Source organism: Megalobrama amblycephala, linkage group LG17 (genome assembly GCF_018812025.1).
Source record: "Megalobrama amblycephala isolate DHTTF-2021 linkage group LG17, ASM1881202v1, whole genome shotgun sequence".
In the NCBI taxonomy this organism is placed as follows: Eukaryota; Metazoa; Chordata; class Actinopteri; order Cypriniformes; family Xenocyprididae; genus Megalobrama; species Megalobrama amblycephala.
The window spans coordinates 6,074,667-6,093,006 of NC_063060.1; the positions used below are offsets into that span (position 1 = coordinate 6,074,667).

Sequence of the window (18,340 nt, forward strand, 5' to 3'; positions counted from 1 at the left end):
CAGCCCTACAGGGTTAGTCCATATGTACTTCTCCACATAACTCCTTCGGGGAAGGATGTGGCTTCCGCAGCGTTCCTTTCCCAGCGAAAGGGTATGCTTTCCCAGCGTTATCCAATAGTCTCACTGAATGGGTTTTGGGGAACAGCAGTGATCGACTCTCTCTGTGTTAGCCCTGTCCCACCATTCTCAGGTAGGGGGTTCAGGTGGCTTACAACAGAGCGCTGGAAGGGGGCAGCTCCTGTGGCGCTTTGGTAGGGATTCCTATTCGTCGGTCTGTCCGACGTACGTCGAACGTGACCGACTGAATGGGAACGTCTCGGTTACAAAGGTAACCCTCGTTCCCTGAAGGAGGGAACGGAGACGTAAGTCCCGTCGCCACAGTCGCTGTACCCCGCTGATGCTGCTGCCTATCCGGTTCGGCTCCTCAGCGAAAACCTGAAGATGCAACGCACCTGCTGCTCATTATATACCCGCGCTGCGAGGCGAGCAGCTGATGCATATGATTGCATGCCAATGTGCATTGGCTCGTTTTAGTTACACTCGAAGTAGATTGGCCTCTCTAGCGAGATTCCTATTCGTCGGTCTGTCCGACGTACGTCTCCGTTCCCTCCTTCAGGGAACGAGGGTTACCTTTGTAACCGAGACGTTTTTCCTTCTGAAAGCAGCCGTTTTATATAGTAGAGCAATCCATTGCTAAAAAATAGCATTTTGCACATTGGCAGTCTAAAGGTGCAAACACTATAGGGTTCACATTTAAAATAATGATAGATTTATTAATTTCACGAAATTATGAAGCATGCATCTAAACAAAAGCTGTTTGTAGATTTATTAAAGAAAACAACACTGAAACACAAAAGAAACCAAAATCAGAATACAGTACCAAATATAATCCACAACATGAAGACAAAACGTCTCAGGTTACGCATGTAACCATGGTTCCCTGAGAACAGGGAACGAGACTCTGCGCTGATCGCGCTATGGGGAACGTCACTCGTGACTCGTGTTCGAAATGTCAAGAATCACAACACTCCAATCCTATTGGCCGGTGACAGCCTATCACGTCAAACGGCGCGAACCGTAACGTATAAAGGGTGCGCCTGGGGAAGCAGCCAACATCTTTTCGTCTTTGAGGGACTGTTCAGCAGGCATTCCGAAGCATGGCAGGAAAGCGCAGAGTCTCGTTCCCTGTTCTCAGGGAACCATGATTACATGCGTAACCTGAGACGTTCCCTTTCGAAAGGGAACTTCAACTCTGCGCTGATCGCGCTATGGGGAACGATATACCCATGCCGCCATGCTAGAGGAGAATGCATGCCCAAAATGTCTGGACAAACGTCCGGCAGTTCCAGGGAAAAACCGGGAGCAATTCTCCAAGCATAAGCCTGAGGCAGTGCTAAAAACGTGAGCAAACTAGTGATCGTAAACCAACAGCGCCCAAAACAAGCTGTATTAAAGAGAGGCTATAATAAAGAGCCAACAATCTAACAGCAAGTGTAAAACAGCTGCTGTGGTCATGATCGACTGGGGGAAGTCGAGAATATACTATTCTAACCAAAATAGGACTCTCTACACTCACCCTGAGTGTGCAATCCAACAGGTGATGCACTCAGTGAAACACAAACCCTAACCGGGGAGTACAAACAAAACACCACGTTCATAGACAGAGGCTAGACACAGCCTGTTATCACAAAAACAGGTGTTAACCTGTGGCAGCACTAGAGTAAGCTCACATAAATATGTAGGGCTAAAGTCTAAGAACCCCAGAGCAAAAATGCTTTGAACACACATGCCATCCTTACAAGGATAAATGTTTTTCACAGGACAAATCTGACATTTGTACTGAAAACAAAGCATGAAGGGTTCTGAACAGTGAGGCCTAGCGTAACGCGCAACTTATCTCCTCAGAGATAAGGGCCTGCCACCTGAGAAAAATAGCACCAGGAAGGCTAATAGCAACCTAAACCTTAGCTGTTGATCTGACTAAAGCACCTACATACAAAAATATGAAGGGGAATATGGGCAAAAACGGCCACCAACTCCCTCAGGAGGAGGCCAGAACTAGGAACTATACAACCACAAGGGGATAGTAAATAACAGGGGAATGTAAACAAACAAACACCTAACCTAGCTCTAGCCTAGCCGCTAGCTAAGACCTACTGGGCCAAGCAAAGCTTGGGCTTCATCTAGAAACCTACAAATATGAGGAGAAATGAAGCACTGCAAGCAAACCGTGTCAGGCGGCCGATAAGCCGTCCTGCACACAAATAACTGAAGCACAAGAGCCAACTCAAACCAAACTAAAGTATTAGCTGAGAAGATACTCTAACATAGGAGGCTACAAAATAGCAGCCGAAAAGCGGCCTGCATGTTTTGAAACTAGCCAACCTAATGCTACAGTTATTTTGCCCAAAGAAGCCCCCTCTAACTTTACTGACTATATGCTCAGGAAAGCTATACAGGAGAAACAAAGTCCACACTTTTTATAAACATAAAAATACGGACCCAGCTTACCTTCCTGCGGCTCGTAGAACAAAGCCTAAAAGCACTTTTACTATCAAGCCAGAAGGCGGCCTTAGAAAAAAGGCCAGCCGACAGCTTAACTGTAAAACACCTGAGCAATTAGAAATATATATATATTTACGGGAGGTGAAAGAAGAAGAGGAGAGAGGGTAGATATAAATCGCCCTAAAATAGCTGGGGAATCGAACGCAACGGTGTTTACAATCGATCACCCATTACTCTCGTTCCTTCCTCTGTCTGGCTCAGATCCAAATCTGAACGGCCAGGGGTTTTTCCATGCCCTCCCGATCTCAAACGTGGAGATCAGGAGAGAATGGAAAGTCTATGGGAGCCGCAATATTCATGGACAGAAAGGAACCGTTCGTCGAACTGTCCGCGCGCAGCTCCTTTCTTAACGCGCACTCACGGCAGCTGCAGCCTGCCGAAAAGCGCATCCCAAAAACGCAGCGGCTCACACACCCAGCAGCCAGAGGAGAGGTCATAGCACACACGGGGCTACAAACACAGATGCAGACACCTCCTCCCTCGGAAAGAGTGTCAAACGAGAACAGAGCGTCCGAACAGAAGAGACGCTCGCAGTGAATAATAGACAAACACACATAGACGCTGTCCTCAAGCATTGTCTATGCGTTCGCTCCTCTCAGACAGAAAAATGCCAGAAACGTGTACATCAAGTGTCAAACCAGGGGACACGGATGAACACATTCTCCTGAACGTTTGCAGACAAAAAAGAAGTAATTTCCTACCGGAGTTTGTGAAACAATGGCACGAACAAAAAACAGTCCCGAAAAGACGAAAGGATGTTGGCTGCTTCCCCAGGCGCTCCCTTTATACGTTACGGTTCGCGCCGTTTGACGTGATAGGCTGTCGCAGGCGAATAGGATTGGAGTGTTGTGATTCTTGGCATTTCGAACACGAGTCACGAGTGACATTCCCCATAGCGCGATCAGCGCAGAGTTGAAGTTCCCTTTCGAAAGGGAATCCAAATGAGCTCCAACTTAACAGTCTAAATTAAGTTAAAGCAAGAACGAACCTATAAGCAATGGAAACCAAAAGGCACAAAGGTAAACGAGGGGCTAAAAAAGACACAGTTTATATAAATGGGTTAACTAACTAGACACAAGAAGTAAACACATGAAGTGATACTGGAAACCAGGGAGCCAAAGGCAAACTAACAGTCCAAGATGTAACAAAATCAAAGATGGGTTTGACATGACAATTATGCATATTTATGGCTCTAAAATTCAGTTGTTCATAAGTATTGTGAAAATGTGTAGGTCTGATTAGTTGTGAATGAACATCCAAGCTTCTCACATTTATGTAGCAGTTTTTATATCTGCATATTCATAATATTCATATTCTGTGCCTGTTATGACTTGTTGTGTGTTGCGTGTATTTACAAAATGTGCAAACAGGATGTGTGCTGGTGTAAAGAAGTGAGACGTGGGTGAACAGTGAAGTGGAACACTGAAGAAAGACCCTTGGTGAATTTAAAAGAAAGAAGTCAGATCGAACTATACAACCCTTCGATCAAACTAAATTTACAAGCTTTAGGACAAGCTATAAAGCCTGTGGAACAAAAACAATGTTCATTTATGTAAAATATTACAACAGTTTTGTGTTGTTCTGGGCCATTTTGACTTTCTGACTCATTAGGGGTGAATTTCTTCTCACATGACCTCAAAATACTTGACAGTTGAAAGAAAACAAAAGTCAGGGTTTTTTTTCATAGCTAAAAAGTCAGGTATCATAAGTGCACTTTGCCTGTCAGTAGTCCCCTTACGGTCATGATTTGAATGAGGACTAGAGCAAAGCGGAAATGATGCAGAGTTTCTTCCTATCTGTGTTCCTGAGACTGAAGTCACACTTCTCACACATTTACTTTCCTTTATTGAAAGACTCACACAGAAACAGGCATTTCTGTTTGCTACAATGGCTTTTGGGCTGCTCCTGTTCATTTCTCTTCTTACTTACAACACAGGTAAATATCCAATATTTTTACTATGATACCTTTGATTAAATGATAGTAGGTTTTAAGATTCTTTTAAGAATGTTTAATTCTTAGTTTATTTTAGCTTTGTTTTTGTTTAGTTGGCAGTCTTTTTTGAAAGATTGAGTCTTTTTAAAATAATTTTGGCTTCACTTAAAAAATGTTTCACTAAAATGTGGCCAGGATTTTAAGAGATTTAACTGATTTTTTCACTTTAAAAAAATCCCATAATATTTATGGTTAAACAAACAGCAGCTGTGGTTGCCAATACTTTACCGTACAAAATACGGTAGCAACATTTTTGGTTGTACGGTACAGCTCTTAGTTTACTGTCTATTTTACAGTACAAAACCATATAATTTAAACGTTTATATTGCAATAATTATGGTTCATAACTGTTTATTTTACAAACTGTAAAAAAAAATCGGTAAAAAAAAAAAAAAAAAACTATTTCATTAAAGGGTTAGTTCACCCAAAAATGAAAATTCTGTCATTTATTACTTACCCTCATGCCGTTCCACACCAGTAAGACCTTTGTTAATCTTGAAAACACAAATTAAGATATTTTAGTTGAAATGTTGGCTCCATGAGGCCTTCATAGGGAGCAATGACATTTCCTCTCTCAAGATCCATAAAGGTACTAAAAACATATTTAAATCGGTTCATGTGAGTACAGTGGTTCAATATTAATATTATAAAACGACGAGAATATTTTTGGTGCACCAAAAAAACAAAATAACGACTTATTTATTGATGGCCAATTTCAAAACACTGCTTCAGGAAGCATCGGAGCACAAATAAATCAGTGTATCGAATCATGATTCAGATCGCGTATCAAAATGCCAACGGCTAAAATCACATGACTTTGGCGCTCCGAACAGCAGATTCGATACACTGATTCATTGTGCTCCGATGCTTCCTGAAGCAGTGTTTTGAAATCGGCCATCACTAAATAAGTTGTTATTTTGGGGGGGTTTTGGCACACCAAATATATTCTCGTTGCTTTATAATATTAATATTGAACCACTGTACTCACATGAACTGATTTAAATATGTTTTTAGTACATTAATGGATCTTGAGAGAGGAAATTACATTGCTCCCTATGAAGGCCTCACGGAGCCATCGGATTTCAACTAAAATATCTTAATTTGTGTTCCGAAGATTAACGAAGGTCTTACGGGTGTGGAACGGCATGAGGGTAAGTAATAAATGACAGAATTTTAATTTTCGGGTGAACTAACCCTTTAACATTAACATCTGTGTTGTACCTTTGTAATACACTGACAACCACCAAACTCAGTGATGATGAGAGAGTCACATGATGAATCAAAGTTCATCACAAGCAGCTTTTCCACCAGCTGAGAAAGGACAATATTAATATATAGAAGGTGCACAGTGTTATTCACACAAACATTAAACAGCATCATGGTAACATGAAATTTTAAAAATGCAATAAACATTCATTTAACAACATTAGATGTAACAGAGTTATTTCAACGAATATACATCAAATGTAATATGTCGCGCGGGGAATTGTGGGAATGTTAATTTATGGTTTTTCACTGTAAATTATACAATGACTTATTTTTTACTTCCAAAAACTGTAAATTTAATGGTATTTTACCGTAAAATTACCTTAAATGTACTATTAGTTCTATTACAGTTATTCACCATATAAACTTTCTGTAAACCAATTAATTGTTTTTCACCTAATAGAATTTTTACTGTCTTTTATCGTTAAAATCGTGGTCATTTTTTTTACCGTGTACAGCAAAAATCAGAGTTGAAATAACAGGTGAAATAACCAGATTATGCCACATAAAGGGATTCTACGGTGGTGGAATATCCATAAACCCTTGAACATATAATTTGATCATCATTATTATGGTGGTTAGTGTTACTGTTGGTTGGGAATTTGGGTTGGTCTTTGGTCTTGAACTTGATCTTCAACACTTTACAGAGAAAGTTCTTTATTTCCTTTTATAAAGGTAGCTACTGTATGCTACAAAGCCAATAGCAAACAGTTACTAAAATTCATCCTTTAATCAAAGTCTTATTTTCTCTCTCCTCAGGGTTCAGTGCTGAGATCTCTGTGTTTGTTCAGACGGGAGATTCTGTTCAACTGGATATACAGACACAGGAACTACCAGAGTTTGTTCTTTTATCCTGGACAAATAAATTAGACAATATAGTTATGTATTTACGTGGAACTAAAGAAGTACAACTTCACCCTTCCTACAAGGACAGAGTGTATTTCAATGATGAAACCTTCTCTCTCACACTGAAGAACATGCAGAAGACAGACAGTGGACTCTATACAGCAAAGACAAGTGGATTTTCAAACAAATATATTGCTGCATACAGCCTATCTGTTATAGGTGAGTGTGATAAGTACTGCTTAATCTATTATGTAACTCCATATAAGACAATATCAATTATGTTTTGTCCTGATTTACTCAAGTTTTGAATAGGCAAGTTCTAACATCATTGCCTATAGAGGTTTTAAAATGTGTGTTTCAGATGCAGTGGAAGCTCCGGTTCTGACTGTAAACTCAAACTGGTCCAGCTCTGACCCCTGTAGCTTTACATGTAAAGGAAGTAACATTACTGTCAGCTCCATCTATAATAGTAGCAGCTGTTCTCCAGAGGAAGTGACATCATCTGATAACTACACTCTAACACTGAACTGTAGTGGCGACTACATCACGTGTAACCATAGCAACCCAGTGAGCTGGAAGACTGAAATAAAGAAGGTTAATGAACTCTGCACTGTTGATCCAGGTATTCTATCCACTTAAAAACATTCACATATGAAGAAACAGAAAATGAAACTGATCACTCCGCCAATTTTTTTTTCTTTTTTTTTTTTTTTTTTCTTATCTTTCATGTCTAGAAATGCCAGAAGCTAGAAGAAATTCAATGAATTCCTCATGGCTTATCCTCTTTATTTGCCTATTGACAACGAGTTTGTTGGCTTCAGTGATCAGCTGGTGTCTCTACAAGAGAAAAAAAGGTACAAAATGTCTAATCTTACATTCATTTTAAAGACAAATTATAGAGAATTAATTAATGCTCCAATCTCTATTTCATATTGAGTGATGGTATGTTTGTCTGAAAATAAAAAACTTTACATATGTATTGTGTCAAATATCTTTTAATAATTTTATGAAACATATAATGATCATTTATTTGCACAAAGCTTATGAACTCATGCCATCCATTAAGCATTTCAGCAGTAAGAAAACACTTGAACTCCATACATAAAGTCTGACAAAATGTAATCAGATCCTACTTTTTTCCAGAGTGATATTTGAATGAGTATATGACTTGATTCATTTTGTTCTGACCCAAAAGCAGTTTTGCTAGTCCTTGGAAATAACTTCACACTTCAATGTACTATTTTTCACAGATCAGTTTAGGTTTCAAAATGAGCATGAAGACCATTTGCAGATTTAACCATTCACTAAATGTGTGTAAAATTAAATGTTTGGCTGGATGAACTGACATATCATATTGACCATTTAACCTAGTACAGTGTAAAGCTGAAGCTATTTTGTTCAAATTGATAATCTATTCTAAACTTCTTGGGGCATTGTTTTTTTGTTTTTTTTTTGTTTGTTTGTTGGAACTCTTAAGTCTTTCTTACAGTAAAACAGAAAGATTAATAATGTCTCACGCGCAACCATTCAATTTTATGATAATAAAACACACAATACATATTTTATAATAAAAAATTTGATAATTTAATACACTGTAAAAAAAAAAACAAAAAAAAACATGAAATTTACAGTCAAAAAAATTGGCAGCTGTAGTTGCCAAACATTTACTGTAAAAATTTTCCAGTTTTACAGGATGCCTGTATATTTTACAGTTTAAAACTGTATATTTCATTAAGTGATATAATGTTAATATCCCTGTAATTTAACTACCAAAATCTGCCTTTTTTTTTACTTTAAATGTACTAATAACCACCACAATAATACAGGTGGTACAATAGAAAGTCACATGATGAAACAGAGTTCATAAAACAAGCTCAATACTTATATATAGATGGTGCACGGGGTCACACAAACACAAAACACCATCAGTGTAATATACAGTGGTGTGAAAAAGTGCTTGCCCCCTTCCTGATTTTTTTGCATGTTTGTCACACTTTAATGTTTCAGATCATCAAATAAATTTAAATATTAATCAAAGATAACACAAAGATAACACATTTAATTTTTTTAATTAAGGTTTTTATTATGAAGGGAAAACAAAATCCAAACCCACGTGGCCCTATGTGAAAAAGTGCTTGCCCCCTAAACCTAATAACTGGTTGGGCCACCTGCAACAACTGCAATCAAGCGTTTGCGATAACTTGCAATGAGTCTGTTACAGTGCTGTGGAGTAATTTTGGCCCACTTATCTTTGCAGAATTGTTGTAATTCAGCCACATTGGAGGGTTTTCGAGCATGAACTGCCTTTTTAAGGTCATGCCACAGCATCTCAATAGGATTGAGGTCAGGACTTTGACTAGGCCACTTCAAAGTCTTCATTTTGTTTTTCTTCAGCCATTCAGAGGTGAACTTGCAGGTGTGTTTTGGATCATTGTCCTGCTGCAGATCCCAAGTTCACTTCAGCTTGAGGTCACAAACAAATGGCCAGACATTGTCCTTCAGGATTTGTTAGTAGACAGCAGAATTCATGGTTCCATTTATCACAGCAAGTCTTCTAGGCCCTGAAGCAGAAAAACAGCCCCAGAACATCACACTACCACCACCATATTTTACTGTTGGTATGGTATGTTCTTTTTCTGAAATGCTGTGTTACTTTTACACCAGACGTAATGGGAAACACACCTTGCCAAAAGTTCAACTTTTGTCTCGTCAATCCACAGAGTACGTATTTACCCAAAAGTGTTTGGGATCATCAAGATGTTTTCTGGCAAAAGTGAGACAAGCCTTTATGTTCTTTTTGCTCAGCAGCAGTTTTCATCTTGGAACTCTGCCATGCAGGCCATTTTTGCCCTGTCTCTTTCTTATGGTAGAGTCATGAACACTGACCTTAACTGAGGCAAGTGAGGCCTGCAGTTCTTTGGATGTTGTTGTGAGGTCTTTTGTGACCTCTTGGATGAGTCGTTGCTGCGCTCTTGGGGTAATTTTGGTCGGCCGGCCACTCCTGGGAAGGTTCACTACTGTTCCATGTTTTCGCCATTTGTGGATAATGGCTCTCACTGTGGTTCGCTGGAGTCCCAAAGCTTTAGAAATGGCTTTATAACCTTTTCCAGACTGATAGATCTCCATTACTTTCTTTCTCATTTGTTCCTGAATTTCTTTGGATTTCAACATGATGTGTAGCTTTTGAGGATCTTTTGGTCTACTTCACTTTGTCAGGCAGGTCCTATTTAAGTGATTTCTTGATTGCAAACAGGTGTGGCAGTAATCAGACCCGAACACAGGTGTGATAAACCACAGTTATGTTTTAACAGTGGGGGGGGCAAGCACTTTTTCACACAGGGCCATGTGGGTTTGGATTTTGTTTTCCCTTCATAATAAAAACCTTAATTTAAAAACTGCATGTTGTGTTTACTTGTGTTATCTTTGATTCATATTTAAATTTCTTTGATGATCTGAAACATTAAAGTGTGACAAACATGAAAAAAAAAAAAAAAAAATCAGGGAGGGGGCAAGCACTTTTTCACATCACTGTACATGACACTAAAATAATGAAATAACATTAACAAAATAACATAAATTGATTTTTCACTATAATGTACATTTCTGATAACACAAATTTAAGAATAAGAAAAAATGATAAAAATGTAATCATATGTGATGTGTAATGCAGGGAATTCTGGGAATGCCCTTTTACTGTTTTTTTTTTTTTTGTTTGTTTTGTTTTGTTTTTTTGTTTTTTTTGTTTGTTTGTTTTTTGTTTTTTACAGGAAATGATATGGTTATTCATAGTTTTTACTTGCGAAAACCATCAGTAAAATTACATATAATCTGATGTTAAGCTATTTACAGGTTTTTACCTGTATATGCTTGTTAACACTGTTAAACAACTAACATGTTTTACTGTAGCATTTTTAAAGTTTTTTTTTTTTGTAAAAATTACAAACATTTTTACAGTGTATGAACATTTCATTCATAAAAGGAATGCCCTAATTATCTTAATTAAGTTCTAAATGCTAGAATTAAGAATGATGTTTCTTAAAAGCTTAGTTGTTGTGCTTTCAATAATAAAGATACATAATAAACATCCTTTAATCTATTGTATTTGAAGAGAGTCTGATGAGACTTAAAATGTTTACCCCCACTTTTCAGATCATTCCTACACCCCTGACCAGCAGAATGAACCTACGGTCTATGAAAAAGTTGGCGTAAGTTTCATATTACTGTCCTTCATTAACCACTGATAATACATGCTTGAGTCTGATATTGAATGGATTTTGTCTGCAGGAAAATATTAATCCACAAAGGCCACTGGAGATGTTGGAGAAATCAAAAAATCCTTCCACAGTTTATGATACTTTAAGAGAACATGGAACTCCTGAAGTTACACTGGAAACCAACCAGACTTCACGCAATCATGACACAGTGAATCAGGTGAAGATGAAACTGTAACTATAATTTTACAACAAATAAAAAGGTCTTAAAGGTCTTGACATTCAGGCACATGAGAACCTGTAGATGTTTAAGCCTCTATGGTACGCAATATGATAAAGAGGAAAAAAAAAATTTGTGTTGTTTTTCCTGCTTAAAATTGGACACTTTAACAATATCAATAAACATTTTCATAATTTTTTTAATGTATTTATTTTTTATAAGTTTGTTGCCTCGAGGCAACATTGTACCACAATGGAAAAATGTAAACATTTGGCATTTTCATGTAGAAAAAGTAAATATATTTATTGAAAACATCAATTTCTTTAACTAGACACCTAAAATTATAAATTTTTTAATGTATTAAAAGGTTCATATTTAATAAAAAGTAACATTTTATATCCAGCTGTTGCCCAGGCAACACTTTACCATAGTGGAACAAAAGTATTAACAAACCATCATATTATTATGTTATCAAGTTATCATATCTATCTTTATCCTCATCTCCATCTTCTCTCTCACCTTCACGCTCTCCCTGATGGATTTTCATTATGATTTCATCTTCCTCATCACAGTATGACCCCTCATTAACTCCTCATCATCACCCTCATCAACTGGCAGTGCCACCTGTGTTTTATACCTTTTTGAAGTGCTATAGAAAATGTGCAGATCATAATACATGCAGATATAGTATGTGAATTACTATTCTTATAAGTGCATTACAAAATCATGTGAAAATGTCAACATATTTAGAAAATTCTAACTCTTTTCCTTACAAATATAATACATTTGTATTCAAACTAGGGCTGTCAATAGATTTTTATTTTCTTTATTTTTTTAATCGCAATTAATCGCACAACTTTAATCGCGATTAATCACGCACTTATCGTGAAATTAAGTATACACCATTTTTGTTATTTAACACATCCATTTTGCCATCATTGCCTATATCCAACAATGTAAACCATCAGACTGAATTGTGATTTTTCACAAAACTGTATTTTTAAGCTTTTTCCAAGGTAAATTTAGATGTCTTTCCAAAAAAGGACACCAAATAACCAAATTATATGATTTAATATAATTTATACATTTATGTACAACAAAGCACCCATTTAAAAAAAAAAAACAAAAAAAAACAATGCTTTACAGGATTTTTAATTATCTAACAATAGTTTTTTGGTACAGAAAATTGAACAAAGTATTCAAATATAAAATAACTGCATATAAACTTCTTTGAATAATTAAACAAAGGTGAAACATTAAGTTACAAGAGTTCAGTCAAGAGTGATTTCATCTTGCTTTGTCGTTTGATTAACATTAAAACACAGTGAGCAGGAATATTAGACTGCTGTCTCTTTAAGACATAATTCAGTCTGTCTCGTTTTTCTCCTAAGACATAACCTACTATGTTTGTTAGGATACTCGCTAAGATGGGCATGTTGACAAAATTTTTGTGTGAATTTGTCCGTTTAGGTGCAAGACTAAGATCAATTTAACGGACTCACGCGTGCTTAATGTACAACTCCTGTACGTCACCGCAATCGTCTTTACTTTGACTGCAATCCTCAGCCATCAAAACTTTCACAGCAAGAAGCTTGTTAGCTTTATCCAGCCGAAAAACATAGTTTTCATATCATCTGGCCATACAGTGGTGGGATGTTTCAATGTTCCGTTCAGACTGGAACAGCGCAATGCGGGAGGGCTCGTGCTCTTCAGATACAATGACAGAATATGACAGAGAGTCATATCTGATATAATCAACATGGACTTTAAGATCATCTAACTGCGTGACATAAATTACGTTATGATGCAATTTCACGTGCTTCTGTAATTTTTTGCGTTAATATGCGTTAAATTATTTTAACGAGTTAAGGATTTTTAATTAATCGCATGCATTAACGCGTTAACGTTGACAGCCCTAATTCAAACCTATTATGCCTGTATGGCCTTATGAGATTTCAATATGGTACAATGTTGCCTTAATGCAACACACAGCTTTTTGTTATTTTCTCTAAAACATTTGATGATATATAATGTAAAGTTCTTAAAAATACTTCTTTAACTTGCCAGTGAAGGTAACTCATATTTTTGTGGGTGATTAAATGGATACAAACAAGTGAAAAAAGCACTTTTCATTGGAGAAAATATGGAGCCATGCTGAAACAGGACACAAAATGGACCCCTGTTGGTCATGTTTTGTTCTTTTTTGCACTTTTATTGATTAGTATTTGAGTTATTCTGTCCTGAGATACGTTTGATCAATCAATTGGTGCCTTATTAAAAACAAACTAAAATAGACCATGTTGCCTGGAGGCAACTGTACCATAGAGGGTTAAATGATGTGTTGGAAGAATATTGTAATTAATGCAATTGATTTTGTTCTTCTTTATTTCAGAGTGCAACACTAACAGAGAAGAGCCAACCAAATGCACCAGTCACTATCTACTCTACCATTGAGAAGCAAACAAAATCTGAAACTGATCACACAATTTATGCTGCAGTCAGTAAACAGCCAGCTGGAGATGAATCTGTACATCCAAAACTGGTATTTGGTAATACTTCAGTCATTACTAATGGGTTACTATCACTTTCACTTTAGAATTAATTATACATTATGCATTATTCTCATTAATTACGAACATGTATATACTAGTTCTTAGTAGTTCTCTGGGAGGAATGAAAAAACAGTAGTTACTGATTAGTTAATAGTGAACTACCACCTTCAACTGAGCACTATTACTTACTAATTAATTCATCAGAGTTTATTGTTAGTTAATAGTAGTTACTATAGTGTTAATAATGCATTACTCATTTGTTCCTGTGTAGTTATTCATTAATGAAGGATCAGTATTCTAAAGTGTTACCAAATATTTTTAGATAGAATCTCGCATGTAATGTCACAGGACTTGCCAATTTCCTGTTTTTGTTAACTAAACAAGCTTAACACTTCTGCTTTCAAATCTGACTCGTGATTAGACTACATGATTATAAGTAGATTTACTGTAATCATTTTTCAGTCTTGCCACAGATACTCATCACAGACATACTGTAAGTTTGAATATAACACTGGATATTCCTTTGGAAAGTACCAGATGGAAATAAGAAACATTTTCATCAGAATTTTTAGAGCAAAAAGTTCATATAGAATATGTTCTATGCTTGAACACTGAAAATTGTGGTCTTGAAAATTGATATTATGTTAAACATCATGTACCCAGCAGAATGAACAAACAGTATATGCAGAAGTTGATGTAAGTTTCTGTTTCAGTCATGTTTAGTTTCATTGTCTTGGTTAGTTTCTACTCATGGTTTTCTTTGTAACTGTTTGCCTGTTCTAGTTAATCATCAGATGTGCTGTGTTCACGCCATGACGTAATGACTGTAATTTTGAGATGACGCCATGTGACGCTCTGAGCTGTTGGACTGTCATGGTTTCTGATTAGTTCACATATGTTCCCTTTTTCTTGAATGAACAGTTTCAGTGTATTTAAGCCCTCATTAAGCCCTTCTCAGTTCATGTTTCTTGTGTTAACATCAATGTTTAGTTGTAATTTAGAAAAGAGTCCAAGGAACTTCTTCTTTTTTGTATTTTTGTTTTGTATCTCTAGTAGTGTTGTAGTACTCGAGACCGGTCTTGGTCTTGAGACCGGTCTTAAGACCATTTTTTCAATGTATTGGTCTTGTCTTGGTCTCGGCCGCATTTGGTCTCTGTCTTGTCTTGGTCTCAGACTAAAAGGACTCAGGATTTTATTTCAAGTCCGGTCAAGACCACAACTGTGAAGATATCACTTAATTGCCGGTGCATTGTCTGATTTCTTTGTTAACATCATTAATTTGATTGGATGTAAAACTTTCTGCTTCAAATGCAATCAATCACTTATTTCTAATTTCATTTATTTTGTTACTGTTTTGCCGGGTCAGAAATCAAAAAGGGATTGTGTCAGAAATGTTACCAAAATTAATACAAATGCCCACAATATTCAAGATATGACTGCAAAAAAAGTACTTGTATAAGATCTTGATATTTATATTATAACATATGATATAATTTAAGCAATATCACAAGAAAGAGGGCTGTTTTCTCAAATATGAGCACAATTGCAAACATGATATTGATTTTTTTACAAATGTTCAATAAACAAAATGTTATTTTTAAAACATTAATCTCAACATTATTTATGCATTTGTAATTGTACCAATTCAGATGCAACTGTTCCAACTGCAGTGTAAAGATGAACTTTTCAGTTAGTGATTTTGATTGATTGGTAACAGCTCTATATGTCTTATTATTCTAACTGTAATTATTGATTAAAAATAAAATATTTCTCAAGCAGTAAATGTGGATCTTTCAGATGAATTTGAGGAGTGCTAGTCTGGAGTCACCTTGCCTTGGTCTTGGTCTTGCCTTGGTCTCAACCCCCCAAAGTCTTGGTCTTGACACAGACTGGTCTTGGTCTCGGTTTAGGTGGTCTTGACTACAACACTAATCTCTAGGTCTACAGAAATGTAATGGTTCGTACAGTTATTAATCAATTTATGGGTGGAATATGAATATAATAATTCATAAAGCTTTATGAATTATTATGCACATACCGACCCAAGGGGGGAATTAACCATATATGGTGAATTAATTACAACGAATTGTAATCAATTATATATATGATTAGTTCTGGTTTAATAATTATTTAGAGAAACTGTTCGTTTGTCCGGCAAAGTACTTTCTTCACAATATCATTAAACACATAGAAAAATACATTTGTCAGCTATGTGACAAGCTCGAGTCCGGAGCTTTACGGAGAGATCAAACTCGATAGATCAGAAAGGCATATAAAAGAAGTTATGGTTTACAGACAAAATTCCATCATTAAAATGCACACTAGCACAAATACACTCATTTAAACACTAGGAAACATGCATATGCTCGAAATACATGATGGATATATTTTGGCATAGTTGTATTTTACATATACAGTCAAAAATATATGTTTGTGTGTTTCTGTATGTGTCTGTGTGTGTGTGTGGTGTGTGTTGGAATGTGATCTGGTCCGTAGTCCACATGAGTGACCCTTTGATGTCCCAAGAGCTGGAAGGGGACATCTCTGTTTAGCTTCGGCCAGGCCGCAAAGTTGTCAAGTGGGCTCATCTTTGCAGACCGGTCGGAGCCGAGATGAGCTTTTACAACCCAGTCCAGCATGCTAAAAGCATTCTGAACATTCCCAAGTTTATTGATTATCCTGATACGTGTGCATATGCTACAGAAAGTACAGTTTTTTGTAATAAAAGCCTGGAGTATCTGTGTTAGTGTCTGTATAAGAACACTGACTGTTCATTTCAGCCAAACCAACAGTTTGACATTTTAATTGCATTGTGTCGACAGGAGAACATCAAGCCACAAAAGTCACTGGAGATGTTGGAGAAATCAGAGAATCCTCAAACTGTTTATGATACTACAGGAGAGTCAGAACAACCTGATGTTACCATGGAAACCAACCAGACCTCACCCAATCATGACTCTGTGAATCAGTTGAAGCAAAGACTATAGAATAACACAAGACGTGTCACTAGTATTGTTTTGAATGAGAGAAAGTGTAACGCGCAATATGGCGGAATAAGTCCCGCCTTCTAAATAAGAGCCAATCGCCGGCTGGTAAAGTCATCGTGGCAGCAGCCGTTAGAAGCACCGGTTTCTATAGAAACAGTCAGACGCGCGCCTCTGAAACATGGCAGAAGAGACGCGCATTTAGGTCTGCGCATGCGCATTAGCTTGAGCCAGCCTAAAAAATACAGTTTTTTATCATGATTCGAGCGTTTGGATAAAACATTTATAAGACAGCTGTTGTCAGATTTCATTGGTGATTTCAAATATGAAATGTAATCGTAAGGTTGGCGAACAGTTTTGGAGAATTTGATGTTTCCCCATTCAAAGAGATAGGGCATGATGCCCAGGATGCCCGAGAGGTGTTTCAAAGATGGCCGCCGAGTGAAATGACTTGTCTTAAAGGGACTTTGGTTGAAGATAAAACAATTACTACTCTCACTGAATTGAGGTTCCTTTAAAAATGACATTATGGTTAATTTGGATTAAATGTCTTAATTTGGAATAAAGGTGAAGACAAGCTTAACTGAACAACTTTAAATTAATATTATAAAGTTACACTAACAGAGACGAGAACCAAAACCTCCCAAATCTGAAACCAAGAACACCATTTATGCTGTGGTCAATAAACCGTCAGCCGGTACGAATCTGTACATCCAAGTGACATTTTAATAAAGCTGAACCCTTTCAATGATTCAGTGATATAAGACATTATGTGTTCAGGAAGTCAGTGTTATTCTCAGATGTAAATAAGCAATATATTTACCATGTGCAATTTAATAGGTAATTTATGGTGCGTTTAAAATATCTGAGTATGTAAGTTTTGTCTTTTTTTTAAGTAAAATTGCAAAATTCATGTGGCTCAGTCAGAAATGCAAAGTCTAGATAGATTTCTGTTTGAGATTGGTCACTGCCGCTGATAAAAAACACTTCCTGTAAAGCATTTGTCAGCCTATTTTGAAGGGATGCTGGGGGCGTTCACTTGCCCTTTCGCTCTCACCCCCGTTTAGTATATTGAAAGTAATTTTGAGGAGAATTTAAACAAAAATGTTCTGTACAGAGCCGCTTAAAGTATAAAAGAATATATGTAATAAACTAATAAAATAAATGTATCTTGTTCTCTTTCTTCATGAAGTCTGCATGTCTTCATGTGTTTATCTATCTATCTATCTGATTGAATAGATCTGTGCAGTATAAAAAATGTTTCATTGAGACGATTCTGCTATTTTTAAATTCACACACTAGATGGCGGTGTTCTTATTGTAAATGTACAGTACATCATTTGGATCACAACTAGTCTGTTGGTACAGTGGGGAGCCATGTTTTGGAAACCTGTTTGAAGACGGTTGGTTCCACTAGGACATAGAAATTACACACTTCACTTTTAAAAATGTCACAATGGTAACACTTATTTTGTCCAAATTGCAAAATGTATTTGAATCTATTGGGCGGATCAGTTATGAGTAAATTATTTTTATAAATAGCTGTATATTTTCCAGCTACCATTTGCAAACTAGAATCATACAGTAATTTTATTTTTTCATTATTTTTTACATTTAATGAAAATTTTCTTCAGACAATGCTGCGAAAAATAAAGTGAGTGAGCAGTACAAATTTGAAATACAGGGAAAAATATTCTTGAGTCC

General features: G+C 36.6%; 1 protein-coding gene across 3 annotated transcripts; it reads left to right on the forward strand.

Annotated features, from left to right (window-relative positions):
- The first annotated feature begins 4,346 nt into the window (after positions 1 to 4,346).
- Positions 4,347 to 16,742, forward strand: LOC125251028 (SLAM family member 9-like). 3 transcript variants are annotated; one of them, XR_007180910.1, is made up of 9 exons: positions 4,347 to 4,501; positions 6,584 to 6,889; positions 7,032 to 7,292; positions 7,405 to 7,524; positions 10,820 to 10,875; positions 10,955 to 11,101; positions 13,494 to 14,146; positions 14,317 to 14,349; positions 16,476 to 16,610. XR_007180910.1 is itself a non-coding variant. In XM_048163898.1 (8 exons), the coding sequence occupies exons 1-8, from the start codon at positions 4,453 to 4,455 to the stop codon at positions 16,638 to 16,640; spliced, it is 1,254 nt and encodes a 417-aa protein (XP_048019855.1). In that variant the 5' UTR covers positions 4,347 to 4,452; the 3' UTR covers positions 16,641 to 16,742. The 3 variants fall into 3 exon arrangements, 1 of the variants encoding a protein (XP_048019855.1); XR_007180909.1 differs by having other exon boundaries at positions 13,494 to 14,349; XM_048163898.1 differs by lacking the exon at positions 14,317 to 14,349 and having other exon boundaries at positions 13,494 to 13,643; positions 16,476 to 16,742.
- The last annotated feature ends 1,598 nt before the right edge of the window (positions 16,743 to 18,340 follow it).

Coding starts and splice junctions, on each gene's coding strand:
- LOC125251028 (XM_048163898.1), top strand. CDS start 4,453: ATGGCTTTTGGGCTGCTCCTGTTCATTTCTCTTCTTACTTACAACACA. Junction 4,502..6,583: donor TCTTCTTACTTACAACACAG/GTAAATATCCAA, acceptor CTCTCTCCTCAG/GGTTCAGTGCTGAGATCTCT. Junction 10,876..10,954: donor CGGTCTATGAAAAAGTTGGC/GTAAGTTTCATA, acceptor TTTTGTCTGCAG/GAAAATATTAATCCACAAAG.